The sequence below is a fragment of the Pyrgilauda ruficollis genome, unplaced genomic scaffold, assembly GCF_017590135.1.
Source record: "Pyrgilauda ruficollis isolate IOZ18807 unplaced genomic scaffold, ASM1759013v1 scaffold39, whole genome shotgun sequence".
Lineage (NCBI taxonomy): Eukaryota > Metazoa > Chordata > Aves > Passeriformes > Passeridae > Pyrgilauda > Pyrgilauda ruficollis.
The window spans coordinates 528,961-555,119 of NW_024525378.1; the positions used below are offsets into that span (position 1 = coordinate 528,961).

The 26,159-nt window shown below is 48.2% G+C and overlaps 1 protein-coding gene across 5 annotated transcripts in view; it reads left to right on the forward strand.

The window, feature by feature from the left end:
• Positions 1–21,250: 21,250 nt before the first annotated feature.
• The window catches only part of NR4A3 (nuclear receptor subfamily 4 group A member 3), a 29,268-nt gene continuing 24,359 nt past the window's right edge, over positions 21,251–26,159 (forward strand). Inside the window, exons 1-3 of one of the 5 annotated variants that reach the window (XM_041476496.1) lie at positions 21,252–21,648; positions 22,738–23,063; positions 24,139–24,294. In XM_041476496.1, coding sequence (XP_041332430.1) covers positions 23,033–23,063; positions 24,139–24,294 — 187 coding nt within the window. In that variant the 5' untranslated portion in view covers positions 21,252–21,648; positions 22,738–23,032. The other 4 variants (XM_041476495.1, XM_041476497.1, XM_041476498.1 and 1 more) reach the window with 4 other exon arrangements.

The following is a 26,159-nucleotide window of genomic DNA, read 5'->3' on the forward strand; positions in this document are numbered from 1 at the left end:
GGAGATAAGTGTGACATTATGTTTAAAGAAAAAATAAATTCAGTCCAGTAACTCAAAGTAAGAAATTACTCAAACCAGTACACATATACCAGATATTTTTTATAATTATTTTAAGAGCTAAAAACCACTTAACAATGTCTATTAATTGTAAAAATTGCATGGAGCATCTTTGTTGCTTGTATACGGACTGAACTACTCTAATTATTGTGCTTTTTTTGAAGATGGGAGTTGCAACACCAATTCTCAGAACGTGGTTGTAGGCAAAAGTTTTAACCAGAGACTCTCTCTTATTGCCTTCAGTCTGACTCAAGAGACACTTTCCATGGGGACAATTTCTTGGTATTTTTTAACAGGTGCTGTGCAGGTTTTCATACTAGAAAACACGTATTTCAGCATTATGTCACTTGCTTCCTACCGGTGTTCTTTAAAAAAGAGGAAAAAAGAACACATTGGTAAAAGTAAAGTTACTTCCAGTGTGAGTGATTAAATCCTGCAGACAATAAACATAACTTGATAAGTTTCATCTTCTCTATTTATTATTAGCCTGTGGTCCAGGAAATGCATCTAACACATTATAGAGACATGCATTCACAAGACTGTCTTTGTTGCTAGGTTCTCCCCTGAGACCATGAAGTTAACATACCCAGAAGGCCAGTAAAAAACCTTTTTCATTCCTGTCTTGCATTTTAAAGGCTTAGGGATGAAAATGGGTACACTGACAATAAGATGCACGTAAGACTATGTGGCTTTGGACCACGCCAGTGATCATCTTCCACAGCCTACAGAAAGCTTATAGACATTTTGATATTATAATCACCCATCCAAACAAGGCTGCAGGTAACAAACCAGGCCATGTATGATTTTACATTGAATTTGATTAATTTCCATTTCCTTTTATTCAGAAACAAAGCATTCCTTTTCTCAACTGTTACAGGCACACACCACATCCTGTGCACAAGATGCTTCCTCCACTACAGGTCACACTTGGGAGTATCACAGCAACTTCTCCTGATGTCAGGGCTGAGTTTCCCACAACAGGCTGCAATTTCACCAATTCTGCCACCCCTGACAGTGGCCAACACTAGCTTCCCTTTGGGGAAAGCATAGTACCATTCCTAGCCAGAGCCAGTTCAAGGTCTTTCTGAACCAGAAGTGACATCACCACCTTGTGGGGGATTTTTTTTCCCCTTTAGAAGTACCTCCTCTTGCTCGTTTTTAAGCTTTCATCCTGAAGACTTAAATTTAATTTGTGGTTTATTACAGAGAAATAAATTATTTTATGTGTGTCCTCCATCCACCATTTATCTCTCTGTAAAGAGTTATCACTCCTCTCCCCTGAAATCTATTATTTAAGGGGAAAAACATTTCTGCCCTTATATGAAAACTATTCCAATGATTCTTGTTTCTTTGCTGAGGTTGGATTTTTTTTTTAATTTTACTCTACCTTCCTTTTGATAAAGTGGCTGAAAATGCATGCAATGTTGAAGATCTCCATGGATTCATATACCAATTTGATGAAATTTTCTCTTTTTTTCCACTTTTTTTTTTAAACTTTTTGCTCTTTCTACCTTTTCCTAAAATGGTTCTGCTTGCCTTTTTGACCTCTATTGAGTATCGAGCTAACATTTTCACATAACTATTCACACTGAGTCCAGGATAATTTCTGAGTGTTAATAAACAAAACAGAACACATCACTGTGTACATAAAATTAGTGCACATGCACTATTTTACATTTATTAGTTCTGAATTTCCTCTGCTATTCTCTCACTCGGTCATACAAGAATTGCAAAATTTTCTGCACTAAAGCTGCTTTACGGCCTTGATGTCTCTGTAAGCTTTAGGTTTGATGTCTCTGTAAGCTTCGTCATTCCCCTCATTCTCCTCTTAGAAGTTTAAAGACTTATTATTTAAAACAATAAGTCTTATTATTAAAATACTTATTCTTTTTATGAATAAAAAATATTTATATTTAAAAGAAGTTTTTAAACACAAAATACAGATGACTGCATTGTGCCAGATCAGTGATCTGCTAAGCATTCTGTGCAATATTGACTAAAACCAAAGATGCTTAGGGAATAGCATCAGAACACAACCCTGGAACACGTACCACTCCTGAATACTCCTGAGTTTTCATGCTGTGTTTATAGCTCTGGCTTGATTTTCTGCACTGCTGTCTCCCTGGACCCAGAGAAACTTGTAGTGTTTGTCAAGTCATCAGATGTAGAATGCCAGAGCTTAGCCACACACTGTGCAAAGAACCAACTCCTCTTGTTCTGAATGTGACACCCACCAGCTTCCTTTGGCAACACTGACACTCGGGCTCTAGTCACCCTCTAATGACACCCATTATTTGGTGGACTTCTGTTTTTGAAGACTAAGCCAATTGTTAGCTATTTGTGAACTGATTCAAAGTTTCTTTATGCTCAGGCTCAAAACTGAACTATCGAGCAAAAGGACAACAACAGTCAAATGGGCTACCAGCATTGTCCAATGCTTTTCTGGAAAAAACAAGCAAGTATTTTCTTGTTGATATTTGATCTATAATTTAAATGCAAGCTGCAACAGATCAGTGAGGTTCTTGTCCCAAGAGCAGCGACAACACTCCTGCAAACAGCTAATAAATTAGACTCTTGCATTTCAACAATATATATATATAACACATCTGTAAATTTTCAGTATTTAAGAATAGATGTGCAGAGGAAAGAGGAAAGCAGAAAAAATTAAGCTAAAAATTTTAGAAACATTCTTCTGAGTTGCCTTTCTGCTTGACTTTCTATTGTCTCCTCTTTGATTGGGATTTTTCCTCACCCAAAAAAAACCAAGCCTAAGTAACACATTTACTGCTGGCGAGCCAAGTGAAAGTTGTGAGGGCAGGAGTTATGAGATAGACCACCAAAAACTGCACAGGAGAGCAGACAAAATTTACCCTATTCTAACCCTATACTTTCATATACATTGTTATTTGGGCTTTTCAAACAGAAACGGAAATAATCCCTGTCTATGACCCTTTTCCCCTGGTTACTGTGGAAAGCCGAGGTTGAAGCAAGTGAATTTTCACTTAATTCCGAGGACAGGGAAGTTTATAGTTGCTCTGATGTGTTCCAGGAATCAATCCCTCAGTTGTGGGCTAGCTGCAGAAGCAGTTTGTCTCTCCCATTCATTCCCCATTTCACCAACAATGCCATTGTTCCAGAGGAATGCAGCTGTCATGAGCGGCCGTGACTGCAGAAGGTGCTCCCTCAGGCAGCCTGGGCTGCTGCCACCAAGCATTGTAAAGTGTAAGACCAAAACCAAAACCTTGAACTTGCCTTGGCGCTCAGCAGGGTTACAGTGCAATGAGCAGAACTTCAGGGCAATATGCTTTCAGCAGCCTGTAATAGGGAGGAGATGAATGGCTCCATTTTGCGTCAGCTTTGCAAATCTATACCATATGACTGGCTACTAAAAGTCAGTGGCCAAGCCGAGCACAAGGACTTGTAGATTCTAAAGTTATAGTGAAATTATGAGGGGAGGGAGTGGTTCAGTACTTATACAAGTGAGAGGCACAATCTGAATGCAGAAAAATGCTTAAATATAAATAAATCTGTACTGTGTGGAAAATCACACTGCCAAAGGCCTGTGTCCACAAAGGAGAGAGAGGAGCCCTGCAGAAACCAACTTTATTCAAATAATGGGAGAGTCCACTGGGCCATACCCCTCTGGGGTCTCTTGAGTTGTTGGAGGACCCAGCCTCCTTTTATCCTAAACTCCTGTTGCCTGTTGCCCTCCTCCTGTCCCCATTGGCTGAGGTACTAGGAAGGTACAGCCTTCCCTATCCTATTACTACATATCTCCCCCACACCCATTCTTTCAGACTCTTATTCTCAAGTCATTTGTAAAGACATACACACCCATTCCTCCTATCAGTACAATTATGCATCCATGAATCTACTGAATCCCACACACTGTTCAGCCAAGAACGTACTTTAGCTTAGCATTTAACTCCTTTCTTCAGTTTTAAAAAACAGTTAGGAGAGTTTTCAAAAAGGAAAGTGCTCATGTGAAAGTGTACATCAAAGCTCAAATCTTTACCATCTAAACAATTATACCAGGATGCACAAACTGATTTTACAAGGGCAATTCAAGCATCATTCCAAAGTAGTGGTTAACCTTTTAAATCAGGTTTTGTCTACATTATAAAATTTTGCAAAACACAAGCTCTAAATCAACCAAAATCTTTACTGGAGTTGCAGAACTTCAGTGTGACATTTGCCATATTTTTCTTCTGGGTCTCCCACTGCACTTACTCCAGTCCATACAACCTTTAAGAGATCTTGCCCAGTATTACCAAGACTTCTTTCCTTCTCTTCTTCCTGTTTTATCACTCCTAGCAAGTTCTATCAACGATTTTCAAACAATTTCTCTTGTACACCTACCCTTCCCCTACCCAACCATGCCCACCAATAATCAGCCCAATGTCCAAATGATCACAGCCAAGATCAATCACTTAGATCCTCAATCACCCATCTTCTAGCTTTTCCCTCACCATTGACTGAGGTAATTCAAATGAAATTAGAACAACCTGCAGATGACTGCACTGGTTACTTTCCATTATTTTTGTAGAACTTCTTCCACAACTAAGTGCAAGCAGTTAATTAAGAGCATCATGCACTTTTTAAGTATCAAATTTATTCTAAGCAAGCAATAAAAGCGTATTTCTGTAAATAAATTACTAAGAATACATACAATATCAAATCAAAAGGGTCAGCATGATGGCAACCAGTGCCCTTCACACAAAGAAATACCACACTGCCTCTCCTCACATAGAGGGCATTCGTCCTTCTCCAAATCAGCTTGGAGGAAAGGGAGATGGAAAGCAGTCACCAGTCCTCTGTGACTACTTGCTGCTCTTTGGCTCTAAAAGCCTTAAGAATATCACATCTCGGGCTTTAGTCTTCTTTCCAGTGCAAAAGTCTTGGCTTTGCCATGGAAGAGTAAGCAAGCCGCAGACCAAATAAGTAGGGAAGATCTACTCCCTAGTAGAAAAGGCCATGATACATAAAGGCATGCACAGATCTCATCATACATAAGTAGCTCTGTCTCTCTCACACGCCAGATCCCAGAGCAGAACTCCTTACTAGTTTCAATTTATGACTGAAGTCAGTTCTGAACAACAAAGTCAGTAGAAGACTGCATAATGAAAGACAAACATTAAAAAATGTTTAGAAAAATGCTGAATGTGGAAAAGAAAAAACCACACATGCTTAGACATTAGCAGGTTTCATTAGCACTTCTCCCACAAGGAGACCAGCTTGGAAAGAAAAGGTAAATAAGAGCTATTAAAACCCTAGAAAGTTAACATGAAGTCACTTTTTAATTTTACTACATAAATGAAAAAAAAATCAGTCAATTAGGGATATGTGAAGCAGGAAAGTCCAGAACTGGCCTACTGTGGAAGCAAGGACACCCAAAACAGAGACTGGAAACTCTAGAGGTACAAGGCAGAAGAGAGATTAGAGTGAAAAGAAGAACAGAAAGCATAGAAATCGAGAAGGGCATTTTAACGTGTGACCACAGACATAAGCTGAAGGCTGACATTAACAAACCACATTATCTTGTGCTCGTCTGCTTATGACTTCCCACTCTATCCCATTTTTGCTTCTCATTAAATGCAAAACAAGAGAAGAAAGAAAACAATGCCACTTAAATCTTTTTTAGAACATGGAACCCTTGCATTGTAACAGTATTGTTTCAATCATATTCAAGAAATGTACCAAGCCACACTTGTTTGTAATTTAGATACCAAATTGGATTTTAATACAATCATGCATGCTGTTATATTCCATCCAAACATGTTTTTCTAAACTAATTTTCTTCACTTCAACAAATGAACCATTTCTGGAAGAAAATCAACAGAAATTTGCTCAAAATAAAACTTTACAAATCTGCTCCTAGACATATATCACAGAAGGAATAGAATGCCTTTCTTTTTTGTATTTAGAAAATGTATCTGACACATGGAATTCTGTAAAACAGACTGGAATGACTTCACTGACACGTGTTGCAGTCTACCTGAAGTTAGAGACCAAACCTTTAGCAAGAATAGATATTTTTAAAAAACCAACAAAGCCAAACACACACACAAAAAAAAAAAAAACCAAAACACCACCAAGAATTTCATTTTAAGTACTCAAAGAATGTACAATATTGTCATATTAATATCTGATTTTCTTATTTTAATATCTGACCAATTGTTGTTGCAAATATATTTTTACTGTTTACCATTTGCAATGACAAACACTTCTGATTAGCCTGATCACAGACAACATCACCACAGGGGATTGTTTACTCTCGACACTGAGCATTAAGAAGCATCCAAGCCAGAGGAGACAGCTATAAAAGAGACGAGGTTTTTCCTTTATTACCCTACAAAGTATGCCTCTATGTCAAACTCATCTTCCTTGTCTTTTCCCTAAGCTCCATCTTTGTCCTGGTTAAATTTCTCTTCTTTTCAAATGAATCACTACACTGGTACAATTCTTGTCTGTGCACATGAACTGAGAGCTGCTATTTTTTTGTTTTGGGCTGAGCCCCACCAAGATCACCTCTGACTTCCCACTTTTTTCTTCCTCCTTAATTCAAGGCCTTGGGTACCACCATTGAGAAGTGACATGATGTTAAAGCTAGCTTTTCGTGGCCCACTCTCAACTGTCTCAACTCTAGACTTTCTGCAGGAAGAGAGTTTACTGCACACCTAAATGCTTTTGCTATCAAAACCCCTTAAATCGCCCATCAGTAAAACACTTGAACCTCAAATGAAAAGCTCAAAATTAGTTTAATGGAAGCTTGCTAAGAGTTTTTAGTCAAACACATCTAAAGATCACATTTCACCCACCAGTGGTACACTGTACGACAGCTCTCACCAAAGTTCTCTTTGAAATTTCACAGGAAATAGATCCTGAGCCAACATTTCCTGGAAAGACAGTGCTGTGACTTGACTCCACCATTTTCAGAAAGGTTGGTTGAGAGCTTGTTCATAACTAGATCCTTTCATCTTTTTCCCTTGCCTCTAGACAGCTGCCAGTGGCTTGGAATTCGTAATTTGGGGATGACTATGTAATGGCAATGATACCATCTATCCCACTGATGATGCCACAGGTAATCTCTTCTACTGCAATGGTGGAATATGCCAAAAGAAATCTGTCACAGATAACTGAGATGTTCCTAGTTTCAGCTCATCTGTGCAGCCATCTCAGTGTAGGGAAATTCTCCTCTTTACAGATAAAGTAACTGCAGAACCACTGAGCTTCTCTCCATGAATGCAATTACTGAAGTAAACCACTTTGCTGGAGAATTGAAGCTGGCATTAGCATCAAAGACAATGGTAGAAGGCTGAAGTAGTCTCTCATGATGTCCCAACAGACCATGTACCTCAAAGGAGGGCATACATCCAAAACACTGTTGAGATTTAAAAATGTTCACACTTGTCCAAGGAATTACTATGTCAAATATGCCCTAGAAAGCTGAATAGCAATTAGAAATTACAAGTATCACTATTCAACACACTACTAGTTGTAAAATTTTCACTTTATCTGCAGACAGAAATTAATTCGTCTGCTCTGTCAGGGCTAGAAAACACATACAAAACTCCCCAAATGCACAGAACTCAGTGGAAGTCCTAAATCACCAAAGTGGCTAATTCTGCAAGTGAGAGAAGTTGCTTTTCTGAGCTCCACTGATATAAAAGCACAAGGCAAGGAAAATGTAACATCAAGTACTTTGTAATTAAAGCAAACCAATCAAGTGTTAGATGTTAACCTACAAAATGAAGCTCGAAGGCCAACAAACCACACATTAGAAAGCCATTAAAATGGCTGGATTTCCTGAAACCCCAAGCACTATAAGAGTTCTATTAAGTAAACCTGCTTTTTAAATTTTCCTTGTTACTGCTTTGCAAAGACTGTCCGGAAGAAACACACACCTCGGTGCTAACAGTAAGGGGTATGAGAGACAACTGTGATGCTCCTGTACTCAGAAACCTTACAATCAAAACTAGGTAATGATTTAATTTTAAGATAATTTAGCAAAAGTCTAAGCATCAGAATTTAATTTCTTTTTACCAGAACTGTTTTCCATTAGATTCTTCAGACAGGCCTATCTTTGAACCTAGCCCTACACACTTAGGATGTAAGTGAGATGCCCAGACAGGAAAGCCAAACATGCTGCCCATGCCTACACTCTCACCCAAAGAGGTTACCTGGCATACAGCCCTGCTGTATGCACAGAGGTGCTACCAACCAGGCTGACCTGAGGATTTGTGTACCCACCCTGAACCCCAGGTACCCCATGTACTCATGGGAAAGTTGTCCCATGCCTAAAGTGACAGGCAGGCATCTCCTTTTGAGTATCACTGCAATAGGTGTTATTGCCATGCAGTGCTGCCATCACAGACAGCCACAGAAAATGAGTCCAAACCTCTGTCAGCAAGAGAGATCGCAGGAATCCTCCTTAGGGCGCCTCAGGCAGTATTAGTACAGTTCATCCAGCTGCTCGCTTATCCAACATCAACTCAAGAGCTGTGGGGGCGGTAACTCTGGCAGAGGAAAGGCAGCAAATCGCTGGGGGAGAGCTGCATCTTCAGCCAGCACAGCTGTTTGCAAAATGAGTTATCTTGCTACATACACTCCTAGCCCCGAGGGCCCCAGTGCCTGCTGACACACAGAGACTGCTGACACACAGAGACCAGCCATCACAGCCACTTCTACACAGCAGACCACCAGCTAAAGAACTTGCCTAGGCTATGAGAACATTCACTTCTCTCCTGGACCTAAAGGGATCCAAAAATACCATTGCCTACTTCTTGGGAGATGGCTGCAGCTAAGCCTATTGAGACACTCACTGTATAGCTGGGAATACATTGCCTATGTTTATAATAACCAGCTAAAATACATACTTCCGGGTCAAACCATGACACACTGTATAGCTGGGAATACATTGCTTATGTTTATAATAACCAGCTAAAATACACATAGATTGCCTGTAACCCCGCCTGGGATCTCAGACTAGAGAGAGAACAGCAACACTGAAGCTACTGCTTATGCCATGCACTCCCACCTCGGCTGCACATGGACTCAGGCTGTCTGCAGAGCAGCTCCTGAATTACCAGCTCACAGCCAACACTTGGGCACATAATGATTTGTGTGCCCGCGAAAACATGCTAAGAATATTGTGGCTGTTCAGCCTGGAAGAGAGAAGGTTGTGTGGAGACCTCGTTGCAACCTTCCAGTACCTGAAATGGGCCTACATGGAAGCCAGAGAAGGAATTTTTATCAGGAGCTGTAGTGATAGGACAAGGAGTAATGGGTTCAAACTGAAAAAGGGGTAATTTTGAGTTAGATGTACAAAACAAATTCTTTACTGTGAGGTTGTGGGAAACTGAACCAAGGGCGGACATGGATACCCCATCCACAGCTGTGTTCAAGGCCAGGTTGGATGTGGCAGTGAGTGGCCTGGTCTGGTGGGACATGTGCCTGCCCGCGGCAGGGGGGCTGGAACCGGTTCATCTCTGAGGGCCTTTCCAAGCCCTTTACCATTTTATGATGTTGAACTCAGAACAGGCTGCGAACTGCCACGGCTCAGGGCCCGTTATACCGCCGGCGAAAGGCGGACGCAGAGACAGCAGCACCTGCTGCCCGAGCGCAGTTCGGCCCTCACAGAGCAGTGACCTGCCTGCCCGGGCCGGGCCTGTCCGCACGCAGCCCAGAGCCCCGCAGGGGAGCGAGGCCGCCATCTCCCGCGGGAAGCACCACTGAGAGCACCAGCGGCAGCGCGCGCCCGCCACTGGCACCGGCCGCCGGAAGGTTATTTATAGCTTGGCCCGGATACGCGCTGACGTCACGGAGCGCACCGCCCCCGTGCGTCAGCGTAAGGCGCACGTAATGGGAACGTGACACACGCACGGCGCGCAGGAGCTATTTATAGTCGGGAGAAGGCGGAGAGGGGAAAGGGAAAAAAAACTTTAAAAAAAAAAAAAAAAAAGGAAAGAAAGGAAAGGAAAGGGCCGTTTGTTCGCCGTCCGCACGCGCTGGTGGGGGGAGGGCGTGGGCGCCGTCAGGTGACAGGGCCAGCAGCGGGGGGGACCGCGCGTGACGGGGGCGGGGAGGCGGCGGGCGCGAGCTGGCGGCGCGCGCGGGGGGATTCCCCCTCCTCCCTCTCCCCCCCGCCCCACCCGGGGAATCCCCCCCATGGAAAATAAAAACTGTAAAAGTGGCGGTGCTCGGGTTTCCGGGAAGCGGAGCTGCGCCCGCCCGGCTCTGGCGGTGCCGCTCCGGAGCCGCCGCTCCTCGCGCCGCCTGCGTGGGACGAGCAGCCCCAGGGCAGCTTCCAAACGCCTTCCTGCCACCGCCATGTCCCGGCGTGGCGGGAGCGGGGCTCCCCCGCGGGGTCGGCAAGCCCCCTGTGGGAAGGGACCTGAGCAGATCCCGTGCTGGGGACGCGGCGTTCCTCGGAGCCGGAACTGTTCGCGGTGACAGTCCCGTCCCCTTCCCAGCTCCCGAAAGTTGCAAAGAGGCATTTCGGAGTTTTTCCCCGCGCCAAGAACAGACCCGAAAGGGATCTGGAGTTTCTCTTAGGAAGAGAGCCTGCGGGAGCAGGACCTGTTCAGTCTGGAGAAGACTGAAGAGGGGCTCTCATTAGTGCACGTAAATGTCTCCAGGGCGGGTGACAAGAGCGCGGGGCCAGACTCTCCAGCGGTGCCCGTCAGCAGGATAAGAAGCAATAGCCATAAACTAAATGACAAGAAGTTTCACATCAACGTGGGGAACAACTTCTTGACACTGAGGGTGGCAGAGCACTGGAGCAGGCTGCCCGGGGAGATCGGGGAGTCTCCTCCTCTGGAGACATTCCAAACGCAACAGCACGCGTTCCAGCGTAACCTCCTCTAGGTGACCCCGCCTTGGCAGGGCCTTTGGACGAGATGATCTCCAGCGGTCCTTTCCAGCCCGGGGGCGCCCCGGGTGTCCCGGGAAGCGGCGCGGGGACACCTGCTGGCGCCGCCGTCGCCGTCACGCGGCGCTCAGCCGGGCGCGCGCGTCACGGGACCGGGCGCGCGTGCCGCCGCTGTCACCTGCCCGCGCCCCGCGGGACACGGCGCGGGCCAGAGGGAGAGCCCCGAGGAAACGGGGAAATGGAAGGTTTGCCGGACCGCCTCCAACCTCCGAGGCGGCCCCCGGTAAACGGTGGGGGAAAGGAGTTAAAGCAAATAGTCGCAGCTGGCGTCCTGCGGCTGCTTTGCCTGGGAACTACCGTTTAACTTAATCCTGGCTGGGTTCCACACCTCGGCAGGGCGAAAGGCAGCAAACTCTTCGGGGAGGTGGGGAAGCGGCAGCGGCTTCGCCGGTGAAGGTTTAAAAACAAGCCTGAAAGCCGCGCGTGAGCAGAAGTGAGGGATTAAGGGAGTTTCGTGGAGCGTGCTGGTGTGACACAAATCCTGCGGGTAACGTGGAGCCTCCCAGAAATGTTTGTAATACGCCAAAGCAATTAAAGAGCCAACTGTACAGCTAGAAAGAAAGGATTCGTGAAATGGTACCATTTTTAATAGAAGCCTACTTATAAACCACAGAGTCCTCAAGGTTGGAAACTACCCCTGGGATCATCAGGTCCAACCTTTGACCAAGAAGGACTTTCCCAGGCACCAAGAGATACATGCACATAGACAGAAGAAAATCCATTAATGCCTAGGTGGAAAAGTAGTAAATAGTCAAGGAGTTTCTTGGTGAGACAATCTGGTTACTAGGTTGATGATGCTATAGATAATGGAAAAGAGCAAATCCAAAGGCCTCCAGTGTTAGAAAGGACCCATCTGGGGGTTTCATGCTCTTGTCATTATTTAAATTGTTCCTATTATAATATGTTCCTAGCATATTATACCATGTAGGAACAGGTATAATGAACGATAAAATTGTAAAGCTTAATGATGTTACTTCTCTGTTGGAAGCATGATATTATGGCTTAATATAAGTGTGGCAGCATGGAAAATGAAGGGAATTGCCTAAACTCTGAAGGGTAGAAATACTGAAAATTTAACTTACTACTTCATCAGCAACAAAAACAATAAAACAGGGAAATATAATAGGAAAAGATATCTAATTTAGAACAGATGGCAGGAAGCTTTTTTCCCCCCTTGCATGGAACCACAACTGCGCAGAATGATCAGTGGGGAATTTTGGTAGGGTGAAAACACCACAGTTATTCTTGCACTCAGCACATGAAAGCTTTGGTGAAGGGAAGAGAAAATGGGAATGAAATTTGCTTTTTAAATTGCCCAGAACTTCTAATTAGTTTCTGTTGCCAATTTTAACTGCAACATGACAAAGCTTTTGCCTCATCATCCACAACGAATTTCTTATAAAAATACAAAACATATCCTAGTACAAAATAGGAGAATAATTCTCTTCATTAATTCTCTTGCAGTGCAACATTCTGCTCTCTTCCTGTAAGGCAGAGTATTGAGATTGGCCCAAACTATGCAGGACAAGGTCTTTGCAAAGACATTTGCTGGTCTTCTTGCTTTGGAACATGCAAAGGTCCTTTTAACAGAGAAACACATACAATCATAGAATGGTTTGTGTTGGAAGGGACCTTAAAGAGCATCTAGTTTCAACCCCCCTGCCATGATCAGGGACACCTTCCACAGATCAGGTTGAACAGGGCCCCATGCAACCCGGCTTTGAACGCTGCTCAGGGGTGTGCATCTGTGCAGCAGTGAGCACCTCCACTGATTTTCAGTTCCACTTGGTGCTTCCCATTTGCCTTTATGAAGCTCAGACACTCAGAGGAGGATTTCTTAAGCAAGCAGAAGACAAGGCATGGGATCTCTTCACTGCCATTCTCCCCCTCATCTCCGTCACTGAGACACATAGGCTTTCTGTAACTGGATCTCTGCTGTATGTGCCCCAGAAGCAGTGATGATTGCTCTCTAAAACTATTTAGATGTGTTTGACTTTCACTTCTTGTTATGATATTTCAAATTTTTTGCTATTTGAACCACACCATCATCTCATACAGCACTCCACCTGTAAGTTTTTGTGTAGTTTTTTGGTAACACATGCTGATGTTTTGCTTGTTGCTGAGCAGGCCTTACACTAAGTTAAGGATTTACCAGTTTCTCACATCAACCCACCAGTGAGTGGACTGGGAATGCAGAAGCTGTGAGGGGACATAGCCAGGATAGCTGATCCCAGCTGACCCAAGGGACATTCCATTCCATATATGCTGAGCACATAAAGCTGAGGGAAAGCTTGGGAACAGGCTGGGCATTGGTCAGCAGGTGGTGAGCAGTTGCACTGTGCATTGATAATTTTGTATATTCTAACTAGTGGTGGTGGTGGTAGTAGTAGTAGAAATAAGATTTTCCCTTCCATTTCTGTTGTATGAAACTGTCTTTATGCCAACCCATTAATTTTACTTTTTTTCCCCCAATTCTCTCCTTCATCCTGCTGGATGGGGCGTGTAAGGCAGTGGCTGTGTGGTGCTTAGCTACCCACCGGGTTAAACTGCGACATCTAAGTAGCACACCTGCACTCAGTGCACTTTGCTCCTTTTGTTCCTAAGTTTGTTTTGGCACTCCTCATTCCCACTATCTCCAAAGGGCTGCACAGAGGAGCACGTGTAACACAGCTCCAGGCATGGCATTCCCAGCCCACTCTGGGCTGCAGCAGCCCCGACTTGCCAGTTTCATTCAAGTTTGGATTTCATGATTTTCACAACCCCAAACACTGGACTCTGAGCTCATCACCCTGCTTCTGGAGCTGGGGCTGTAAGTTCAGGTGCATACACCACGACATATAGTGCAGGGGAAATGGAACTGATTTCATCAGCTCATTCTAGCAGCGTATTTCAGCTGATTCAGAGATGCCAGAAGGTTTAGACATGATTGAAGAAAGCTGATGCTTAAACTCTCTTAACCTGTGACGTGATACTAGTGCCCACTTCTGATATTTAAGATATGATAAGCTTGAAAGAAATAGTCCAGATCCTCTCAGGTAAATGATTCATTTTTTTATATAAGAGAAAAAAAAAAAAAAAAAAAGGAATTACTGCCATTGAGGGGTTTAAGGCCTTGTGCATTAGTAAGAAATAAAAAATAATAGTAATTAGTTTTCCTGTCTGTGCCTTTATTTCCTAAATACTCTGTTGTAATTTTACAGATGGGGAAACGGAGCAGGTAGAGGTAAATGAGATTGTTCAAAGGCACAAGCCAGGACAGAGATGAAGCAAAAAGCAAACTTGGACAGGCACTTGCCCTGGCAGCTGGGATCTCTCGCTTCTCTCCTCAAACCCCTCATCCTACTACAACTGAAGAACTGCTACCCCTTGGGTCTTGGGAATGGGCAATTCTGATAGCACAGTAGTGAGAGGACAAAGAAACAGACAGGGAAATAGTAGGAAACAGAAAATGCAGTCCAAGAAGAGGTAAGAGAGTAAATGAAATGCAATGCCCAATAACATAGGAAGATCCATAGGTTGGGAAATCATTAGGAGGAAAACAAACAGGATAACCAGAAAGTCAGTGTAATAGAAAGCAGATGAAATTTAAAAGATCTTAGAAAAAGTAAATAAGTAACAAGTTGTTGCTTTTGAGGAGCTATCTTTTATCCACACAAAAAGAAAGTCTGCCAAAAAGGCAGTGCCTGCTGAACAAGCCTAAATCATTATCTGGTATTTTTTTACAATGATAGAGTTGCATTTGTGTAGTATTTCATGTGGTAAGTAAATAGACTCCTTCTTAGGAATAAAGATTGACAATCCAGTCAAGAATTAAATGTAGAAATGAACGGCTCAAAAGGAAGCCAGAAAAAGAACTTAAACAATAATAATTGCTATAATTTTATTAATTATGAGATAGAGGGGAAAATATATTAAATTTTGGGGGTTGTAAACCAGTCCCATGGCCTTGATCTTTTATTAAAATCCATCTCTTTGTAATAAACATTATAGTCTGTGAGATCTTTGCCTAGGATGAGCTTGAGCCTTTTTCTTTTCTTCTCCACACTTTCATATTTTTTCAAGTGAGTAAGATTGTCCTTTTGAAAGTATCAAGGCCAATGCAAAATGTAGTTCTTTTGTATCCATTTTAAGTCCATTTTAAAGCTGCTTCATTATTACATAATTAATGTACTTAATTTAAGATCCCTCTGAATGCTCCTTCATCTCCTTATTTAATAATCTGCTGTGCTTGCATGTCTGAACCTTGTCTGGTCCTGGCTTCTCCCATTCCTAATCAGCTCTTACGTTGGAAGTAGGAATTATACTCTCAACAGCCCCTCTGCTTAATATGATCACAGTTCAGTCTGTGAGACTGTCTAAGAGGCAGTCGTTCCATTTGTTAATATGTGACCTCCTTTACTTTTAATTTTGGATCTCCACAACCAAGGAAGAATCGTCTATTGTCTTACAAGCCAGGCAAAGTGAACAGGCTGAGTCAGTCCAGGAATATTCAAGCCTTCCCATCTGTGGTATTGCAGAATTCCAGGGCAATTCCACCAGTTGGTGGAGCTTCTGTCTGGGAAAACAGAGCTATTGTGAACAAAGCATACTGTGCATATTTCTAACATTCATAAAAGACTGGGTTTGAATCATTTGAATCTTTCTCAAAATTTCTTCCTTTGGGGCAAAAATTTCCAATGCATGGCCACGATCCAATTATAGTCATTTGGAAAATCTGAGCATAAATCATGCAACCAATTCTTTAACTAGTTGTGAAAAGAAAAGATAAATGTTTGACTGTAAAAGTATGACAGCAGGCTGGATTATATTGGGACTTCATTTACTGAAGACTAGGACTCGGTTTTAGCAGGGCACGCCTGCCAAATACACCACCGAAGACTAAGATAGGCCTTCCCCTCTTCCTCATCATGACCTCTCTATGACAAAGGCTCCTTTCAAGCAAAGGAGGCAGAACGAGTTCCTTTTTCAGTTTGGACACCCAGCAGTGATAAACTGGGTGTCCTGACAACCTTTTGTAGCATGCTACCTCTCACCTAGAAACATGCTTGCCTAACATTAATAAGGCAGCCAAGGCAGAGCTGCTGTTCTAGGCTATCAAACTCTGCTAAGTGTCATTTTGACCAGGATCACACCCTGTTTTCAAGACTTTAGTCACCTTGATCAGCACCAGGTCTTATATTTATTTTCTGAACGACAGAATACCTCTGAAGGGTAGGATTCTGACTCAGACCTAAATCCAATGATGTTTCAGACGATGAGATTAAAAACTGCAGTGTTTTTTCTAGTGCCCCATGCCCACAAATTAAGAAATCCAAATTAATCATCTAACCCTTCACATGATTACAGGGTGAGGAAAGGGTACAAAACAGACCAAGTTCAACACGATGATAAGAGCCGTATCCCAAATCCCACCTCTCCGGAGCAAGGAGATGTAGCTTAGGACAGCAGGAAGTCTTAGGCTAGTAGAACCCTACCTCGCCTATGAGATTTTTCAAAGACAGCTGGAAGGAGACAGGTGCTACTTTCTGTAGCTCTGACAATTATAGCACTCCCTAGAAACAGAAGATCTGTGATTCAGCTCCTTTCTTATCTTAAGAAGACTCAAATCCACACTGACCTTTATCTGAAAGAATCACCAGCTTATTGGCTGTCTAGGAAGGTATGGAGGGGAAAAAGGAACTTTAACATAGAAATCATGCTCCATCAGGCAAGAAAGTTCTCTTAGGGCCATGGCAGTATTTTTATACTATAGGTGTGTGATATAAAATAACACAAGCCATCCTTGGGGCAGGAATGGATAGGATAGGCAGATCTCCTCCATCCCAGCAGACAGCCTGAAGCACTAGACTACAGTGCTTGCACACAAACCTGAAAGTGGTTTCACCACTTCAAAGAAGTGGTTGAGATACCACCCAGAATGATGCAGGGATTACAGCAATCTCCTGGGAGGTGGGGAATGTAGGTTGAGTTTCCCGATTCCCACCCTTGCCTCCCTGCCCCAGACAAACTTGGTGAATCTGAATCTCCTGTTTTCTGTGCAAGTGCTGGAACTACTGAGCTATTGTGTAATTTAGGTTCACCAGCCAGCTCCTCTTTGGGGGTTTCGCTAGAATGGTATTTAGGTAGATGAATAGTTGTTTTCTACATCCTGGAGGAAGACAGGAAATTTTATATTTAAAAATGCCAGGGGTTACTCTTAGCACGGGAGGTTAGACTAGATGCCATTTCTATAGTACTACTAAATCTCTCATAGAATGCTCTGGGCTGGAATGGATCCTAAAGATCATCTAGTTCCAACCCCCCTGTCATAGGCAGGGAACCTTCCACTAGACCACGTTGCTCAAAGCCCCATCCAGCCTAGTCTTAAACACCTCCAGGGATGGGGAATTCATAACACCTCTGGGCAACCTATTCCGGTGCCTCAGCATCCTCGCAGTAAAGAATTTCTTCCTAATATCTAATCTAAACCTGCCCTCCTTCAGCTTACGGCCATTCCCCCTTGTCTTATCACTGTCCGATTTAGGTGCCTCTGGATAGATGGCAGCCAGTCAGGATTTCAGAAGTTTGACTTGGGCATCCTAACCCTAAAAACAGTGACATTTCATTGCCTTGGCCCCAGAAATCTGCAGCCTAAAGACTGGCCCTGGTCTTGGGGAAGCCAAGCAAATTCTGATAACGAATTGCCATCAAGTTATTTGGCCATAAATGCAAACATGTGTGGGTACCGGGAGTGAACCCCTCTGCCTCTCCACACTGTCTGCTCCCAGCGTAACCTTCAGTCCCCCCAGTTCTGGCAGCATCCAACAAACGTCCCTCAACAACCTTCCCCACTTCCTTGAACTTTATTTCACCCAAGGCCTCCTTCATACTGCTACAGGCTTCCTCCCGTTGTTGCCTGGTTTTATTATTCCGAGTTATCCAATAAGCCCTGGGAACGACGTCCTTCTGGCCCTCTCTCCTGCACTGCCACCTCCAGCGAATCAAGCTGTGTACACACCAGTTAGACAATTTGCCTACTGTTGTTCCTGTCCCCTTATCTCTCCCCCCACCCCCGCCTCGGTGTTTATGCTTAATGGATTGGGAGTTCCTTGCACGATGAACTTCCTTTTCGCCTCATGGGAAGCGCACAGAGTATAGTGAGTGACCTCTCATGTCATAAATAACTGCAGGACAGCAGACCGTGCTCTCCCTGGAGGGAACCACTGCCTTGGGTCGGTCGGTGAGCAAGTGCCCGGCTCCCTGCACAACACCCGCATCTGCCCGAAGTACATAGCACACTCAATGCCACTTTCTAATCATTTTCTCCAAACATCCCATTTCCTGTTCTTTAAATAGCACCTTAAAAGATTATTTTAAAGGCTTTCAAAACACTCTTGCCGCCGGTTTTGGGTTTGGAGTGGGTTTTATTGGTTGGGGGTTTTTTTTAGCCTTCTTGCATGACGATATTTTCACGTCGTGGGAGACAGGAACAGCTCGAGGAAGCTGCGAAGTTGCACGGAGTACCCGGGGGAGGAAAGGCGGGGGGGCAATACGGTTTCTAGGACAGTCCACCTGGCACCGACGTTTTGTTCTTGCACACACTTTCAGTGCGGAGCTGCGAGTTTCGGGATGACTCTGGAACTTTATACACCTCTCGGGGGTAGCCTGCCCGGAGCGGGGCGAGGGGCCCGGAGGAGGGCGGCGGCGCTCCGCAGAGTCCCTTTCCCAGCAGAGAGGCAGAGATGCAAAGCCGAAATGACAGCATGGAAAACGGAGTATTTTTATCGGGGCCAGTGCCCGGGGTGAGGGGTGGGCGGAAAGTGCCACCCTCTCTGTCTCTCCTCCCTTGCCCTCAGCCGCCCACGCCGGCAGCGGCATCAAAGGGAATCTCCCTTGTCGCGCCGTGTCAGCACCGGGGATGAGCGCACCGGCCCGTCATGGCATTTTCGCTTCTCCCGGCGCTTACTCAACAGGCGGGAGGGGAGGGAGGGCTGGTTTGGACGGGGGGGCGGGGGGAGGACTCCCAACCAGCGCCGCTTCTGCCATGAGGTCACCGCGGCGCTATGCGCTGTGCCCGCCGCCGCCCCTGCTCCGCTCCGTTGCGTCAGGCAGGGGGTATCCCCGCCGCGGCCGACCGAGCGGGGCATCCCCGCCGCGGAAACACCCGCGCTGCTACGCGTGTCCCTCGCCGGCGGGGCGGGGGGTGATCCTGCCTCCATGCCCTCCCCCGCCTCCGCACCACCAACCCCCCGCGCGGGGGGCGCTGGGCCGTGGCTCGGGAATGTCAGCAGTGCTTGGCCGGGGGGCCGCGCAGGGATGGCATGCGATGAGATACGGAGGGAAGGCAGCGCGCTGCACCGAGGGAATCGCACCGAGCCGGCCACGCGGAGGGGAACTCCAGCCACAGCCACCAAGAGACTTTTTTTTTTTTTAGGAGGAAGCCGGGTCTGGCACCCCCCGCCAGCGTGCGGCTGCGCCTTTCCCCCCCCCCCCCCCCCACCGTGGGGGCTACCGGGAGGATGGGTGTGCGCGCCGGGGTCCCCGTGCGCTGCCCCGCACTCCACCCCCTGCGCAGAGGAAGCCGGGCGGGGGCGTGGCCCCACGACAATGGGACTCGCCGGCACTATAAATACCCGCCCGCATCTATATTTGGTTTGGCCGGATCACAGCCGGGGGGGGCTGGGAGGGGGGTGTCCCAAAAATAGCCCCGCGCTCCCGCCCGCCGCCGCTCAATGGGCTCCGGCCCCGCCCCCTCCCTCGCGCGCGATCCCGAGCGCCTCGCGCGGGGCCCGGCGGGGCTAAATTTAGCAACGCCGCTTGCGTCAATGACGCGGCCGCCGTGCGTCAGCCCCGCCGCGCCCCGCCCCTCGGAACGGGGCCCGCCGCGTCCTGTGCGTGGATTGGCCGCGGCGGCGGCACGAGGGCGGTGACGTGGGGGCGCGGGCTGGCCCCCGCCGGGGGCCGGCGGCGTCCGGAGGGGAAGCGCGGCCGCGCGGGGAGCCCGGCGGGTTCCCCCGCGGGGGGAGCGGGGTCTGGCAGAGCCGCGGCCCCGGAGGGAGGGGGGGAGCGAGGGAGGGAGGGAGCGAGGGACGCCCCGGCGCCCGGGGGAAAACGGCGCGCACCGCCTCGGGAAGGGGATCCCGGGCTCGGACGTGGCCGTCGCGCCGCCGGTCCGCGGCTTCCGCCGCGCCCTGCGCCAGCCCTGGCTTTGCCTCCCCGGGAGGGAGCACTCTCCGCGGCGGTGCCGGCGGCGGGATGGTGGAGCGAGAGGCAAAGCGAAAGTGCCGCCGCTGCCGCCGATCCCTCCTCCTCGGGGCGGCAGGCGCCTCGTCCGCTCCGGCTCCCGTCCGTCAGGAGGACTCGCTTGGCGGAGCCCCTCTGTGCGAAGCACAAGCGCAGCACCGGCCGTCACGGCTGCAGTGACAGTCGCGAACATCCCGGCCGCCGGCGGTGGATGTAAACACGGCACCGGGCGCGGCGGCGGGCGGCTGCTGCCAGCGGAGACAGCGGAGGAGTCGTCCGCCGCCAGCCCGGTGCCCCAGGCAGACACACGGACACCGAAAGACACACGGACACAGACAGTCACAAGCAGGCGGCAGCCCGGACGCTTCTCAGGGCCGCTCGCACTTGTGCCCGCTCTGTGAGCGGCACCTCCCGCAACCTGCTCCTTGCTCCTGCGCACTGGAAAGTTTCGAAAGAAAAGAAAAAGAGAGTGAAAAAAAAAAAAAAACAACCCAAGAAAAAGTTTGAGAAGAGAAAATAATTCGGAAAAAAACTTGAAAAGCAAAAAGAAAAAAAAGTTTTAAAAAATGAAAAATTAAAAAGTGAAAGAAACCTTTATTAATTAGTCCTAAAAGTTCCACTAAGTAAGCAAGCAAAGCTCTTTTCATTTGAGCCACTTCAGTAAAGATATAATAATTTTGTTATTACCACTTAACAACAATAATTATTATTAATATTATTATTATCAGATTTGGGAAGGACTCGCCAGGCTGCGGCGGGCAGGCGGCCCCGGGGCGGCCGGCCGGCCGTGCGGTCCCGCTGCCGGCGGCTCAGCACGGCTCTGCCGGAGCTCCGCAGCGCTCCGCACCTCTCGGCCGTGCGCGGCTGTGCACAGCTCGGCGCGGCGCGGTGCGGCGGGAGCGCGGCGCACACACTGGGGCGGGGGGGAGGGGTCAGTAGCGTCAGGCTCCCATGGCGTCACTATTGACGTTTCGCATTCCAGCCGCTCTATGGAGAGGCCGCTAGGGCTCCTCTCACATAAATGACGTTCAGAGAGAGGGAGCGGGAGAGCAGCGCAGAGAGGCGCCTCCGTCCCCTCTCTCCGGCGCAGGCACACGCGCACCCCGGGGCACTCGCACCGGGACGCGGGCACAGGTCCCGGCCCGGCTCCCGCCGCACACACACAAAGGCACATCGCGGCGGCGGCCGCCGCTTGGCATCCCTCGCCCGCCCGCCCGCCTGCTCACTCCCTCCCTTCGCCCGGGGACGGGCTCCTGGCTCCTCAGGCTTTTTCAATCCTTTTCCATGCCTCGGGATAACGCACCCTCTGGACCTGCAGCTACCCGGAGTCTGAGGGATTTTGTGTCTCGGGTCCTGCCGCTGGACAGCGCCTACACACGCCTTTAAGGAAGCGGGCACCTACAAACTAGATGTAAAGACGGAACCTCCACAGCAACCGAGTACGTATGCGAGTGAACGGGAGCGGCTGAGGGAGAGGGACGGCGCGGCATGTCCCCACTCCGTGAAAGTTACGCCGCCGGGGTAGAGATGCTGGGGAGATGCCGGCGGCGAGCGATGCGGCTCAGCCGACGCGCTGCCGTGCCGTTTCGGGCTCTCGCTGAAACTTTTCCCTCACCTTCCCCCCCTCCTCCCCCATCCTCCCCGTGGATGTTCAATTGCCGCTCGTCTTCCGAGCGTCCCTGCCGTCTCGGCAACTCCTGCCGTACGCGGGGCACTGCTGCTCCTCGCAAACGGGAGGGCTGTGGTTGAGCGGAGCGGGAGCCGGAGCCGGTGGTACTAAGGTATTTCTGCTAGTTGTTGTCATGGAAATGATGCTGCCGGCGGCGGCGGGGAGTTTACAGCGCCGGTGATGAATGGCAGCAATTTGTCTCCCTCCTTTAGCCGCGCCTGGGAAATAGGTGGTTCTGTTTGCACAAGTTCAGCTGTCTAATAGGGACGGCGAGGCAGGTTGAGCTCATCTCACTTTGGGAGAGAGCAGCCCCCCTCGGCAGCCCAAAGAGCTCGCCCAAGAGGTAATTGCTGGAATGTGACATATTGTATTGAAATGAGATGGGATGTTTGCACGGCACGTCTGCCCGGCATCTGCTCCTCGGAAATGTGCACTTTTCCCTTCGGAGGTCAGAAGTGGTAACGAGGGGCCGCGGTGCCCCGGCACGGGCGGTACCGTGCGGGGAGGCTGGGCTGCGCTGCCGCTGCCCCGCTCCCTGCCCCCGCGGCGCCTCTCGCCTTTGCCTTCTCGCCTTAATAGCTGCGAAAGAAGTTTCAGTCTTGGAAAGAGGCGAGAAGGCGCGGGTGTTGGGTTGTGATATTATGTAGAGGGACAGTTATCGGGGCAGCATTATCGCGATAGCCTGTCCCGGGCGGAGATGCCGCTCACCTTAGCGCGGCTAGTTAAGGACGCTGTTACTTAACTTGCAATTTTTGGATACGATGGAATCCGTGCGAGGATATTACCCAGGGAAAGGGCGTAAAACACTGTTTTATGTAGGGGGATTAGTGTGTTGGGATAGGATTTTTTTTTTCTCCAGGAAAAAAAAAGTTTGGGAATGAATCGCTAACTTTTATCCAAGCCGCTTCACTCGATTACATTCTTCGCCCTATTTTTCTCTCCTCCGTGGAGACCGTTGTATGCTGGAGTCAAGCCCCGGTAAAAAACAATGGACTAAACCAGACCAGACGGTTTCTTCGGAGGTGAATCTCACGCGATCTCGTGGATATTTGCTGGAGTGACCGTGCGGCTCGGGGCGATCCCTCCCACTCCCCCCCCAAAAAAAATCGCCAGCTAACCGGCGGTGGAAATCCAGCACGAAACTTTTTAATTGAATGGAGCTTCCCCCTCCGCAGTCCCTCCCGGGTAAATGAAGGTTTCGAAACTCGCCTGAAGAAGTCACAATCACAATGGAGTGTTTCACGGTTTCCTCCTCGTATTACAGGGTGGGGAGGGGTGTCACTCGGGGCTGAATGTAAAGTGCACGGAGGAAGAAAAGAGCTTTGACAAGGGTAGTTATTTCCTCCTAATTTACAGCCCTTACGGCCCTGCGCTCCTGGCTCGGGCGGCGGCAGCCCGGAGGGGTGCTGCGTGGTTAAAAGCGCAGCGAGTGTCTCTAGGTAACCGGCGGCTCGGGGGGGCAGAGAGGAGCCCTAGGGCGCTCCGCGCCGAGCGGGAAACCGCCTCGTAGGAGCTCGTAAGGGAACAAAACCCTCGGGAGAGAAAGGGATGAGCTGACAGGCACTTAACACCCCAGGAGTTGGCGGGGGTTTAAAGGCGAGGGGCGCGGGGAAGGCAAAAGAAAGACGAGGAGCGGGAGAAAGAGTCGCCGGGGAGCGGCTTCCGTGGGCAGGGGCCGGCGCGGCCGAGCATCCCCCGCGCTGCCGCGGAGCCCGGCTGGCAGCGCCCAGAGGGTCGGGGGGAGGCGGCTGGGCAGAGCTCCCTCCCCAGCGCCGGCGGTGATGGGCCCGGAGACACCGCACAGGGTTAGCCGGGCAGGCAGGACACCCCTCAAGTCTGGCCGGTACCTAGCATAGAAACTCCCAGCCTGCTTTTCCCCGGTCTCTGCATCCCAAAAAGAGAAAGTTCTCACGGGGAAGTGGACGCTCGGGGATGCTGTCCCGCTTGTTGTAGTCACCCCGCCCGGGGTTCTCCTCTTGCCTACCCCAGGCTCCTCTCCCGGAGAACAAACCGGCGGCTCCGTTGTCCCAGCCCGGTGGCCTTTTGTGTGATGAGGGAGCGGGAGCCGGCAGGAATGCGCTCCCCGGCCGGCTCCCCCTCCCCACCCGCGGGGCGAGGCGGGGGTTGGCGTGCGAGCACGGGGGACGGTGCCCGCACGTCCCCCCCGAGGCGCCGCGCCGGGGGGAGGCGGGGGTTCCCTTCTGCCCCGCCGGGCACCGCCGCCCCTGACTGTGCCTTGTCTCCCGCCGCCGGCGGACAGAGCCCGGGTCGGAAGAGCGCCCCCCGCCCAGGCCAGGCCCCGGGCCCGCCTCCGCAGAGAGGTCCCAGCCGGCACCCACCCCGCCGCCGCCGCCGCCCGCCGCCGCCTCCGTCCGCACCTCCAGCCCCACCATTCAGCGCGCAAGATACCCACCAGGTAAGCTGCCGCTCCGGGAGAAGGGCAGGAGGAGAGGGGTGCGGGAGCTCCTGGCGCGGCCCCTACCCTTCCCAAATCCCTTTGGCATCATCGGCCCCCGACGTCCCGGGGAGTTTAAATCCCAAAAGGATGAGAGCAGCGCGTGCCTTTGGCAGCGCTTTTGGCGATGCCGTGCCTGGGCACGCGGGGTTGCGAGCCCCTCGCCAAAGACGTGCCAGATTTAAGGGGAAGCTGGTTGGGGGTGCTAATGTCCCTATGAGGAGCCCAGCTTGCCTGGAGTTAAACTGGGCATCCCTTACCCCACGTTCTCGCGAAGAAAGCAGAACGCTGTAGTAATAGCTCCTGATGTCCCTGCCCTGACGCTTTTAGCCATTCATTTAGGTTTTGATGACAGGTTGCTCTTTAATGCACCGCCTGTGGGGCCTTTTCTTTTCTTGTTTTGATGTTGTTGGATAAAGAAAAAATCCCAGGTTATTTACTTTGCAGGGGAATTAATACTGGTGCCCTAAGTGGAAAAGTAGGGGTTAGACTTAGACAAGTGCGCTGGCAAAAGGCGAGGTAGGAGGAGTCCCACAGAGCCAGGAGAGACCAGACCTTTAGGTTAGGGATATTTTTTCAGTCCTCCAGTCAGAGTTATTTTAGACTTCTGTTTTTCTACACCACTTTGCACAGAATTCAGTGGCATTACTCTGTTATGCTCAGAAAAATGCAGAAAAAAAGGGCATAATGATCTGTTCCCTTGAACTCCTGCTCATTTTCTGAGCTAGCAAAAAAGCTTTTTTCCTTCATAGCAACACGTCCAGTTGTGACATTAGCTGTGAACTCACTCTGTTGTGTTCCTCCGTCAGTTCTCAGTGGAGGTGTGTGGAAAGAATTTCTTTCCCTTTTTATTTGATTAAGCACTGATCACTATGTTTTAACAGCCAGTCCTTAAACTAACAAATGATAATGATACAACGAAATTGAAATAATTTTGCCAGGAAATGTGTGTGCGTGGAATGGCATGGACAGAAATTGACAGGAAAAAAAAAGAGAACAGTATAACAATACATAAATAACATTGGGGAGGCAAGGCTTAGGGGGGAGGGTTGTCCTGCCTCCTTCTTCAAGCTTTTGGATTTAAGGCAAAGGAGGTCTTAATTTCAGGAAACAGCACTAATTTTTTTTTTTATCAGATTTTAGTGTTTTCTCAAGAAGAAAAAAGATGTGAATGGTTTGTGACAGCGTGATAATTCAAATTTGGTGCTTAGTTTAAATATGTTTATCTGCAAAGCGGGCAGGAAAGAATTAAAAGTTGATTTAACACAAATTATTTGGATTACTGCATGCCAGGAGTGAATATTTTAAAATTGTAAGTGAAAAGAGTTCTTAAAATAATGAGGAAAGCCTCATTATTTCCAAGGCAGGGTTTTTGTTTTTTTTGGTTTTTTTTTAACATTAATTACTTCTCAAGTGCTCCTGGAATATAAATTACCATGATTAAGAAGATATGAACTGCACTTAATTTTGATATACATTTTATCCATATTTACTTTTCTCTTTATGAGAAAATTTATACTAATTAATGCATTTTATTCTTCTGCTGTGGAACCAAAATACACCACACGCTTTTAGTTTGAGTTGCAAATATTGGTCTAGAATCTCACAGTGTTTAGTCAGGCAAACCTCAGTGAATTGCAGAATTGGGTCTATTACTTCCTTTGACCAGCAAATTACATGGCAGACTAGTAGGAAATGTAAAAGAAAATAACAATCAGATCTTTTTAGCGAGGCACTGTGTCGCTTTGACCATCCCAGCTATCAGTGAACCGCATTAAGTTTCATGACTAATGAATAAAACCAACTGTATTACTGGCTTCAACCTT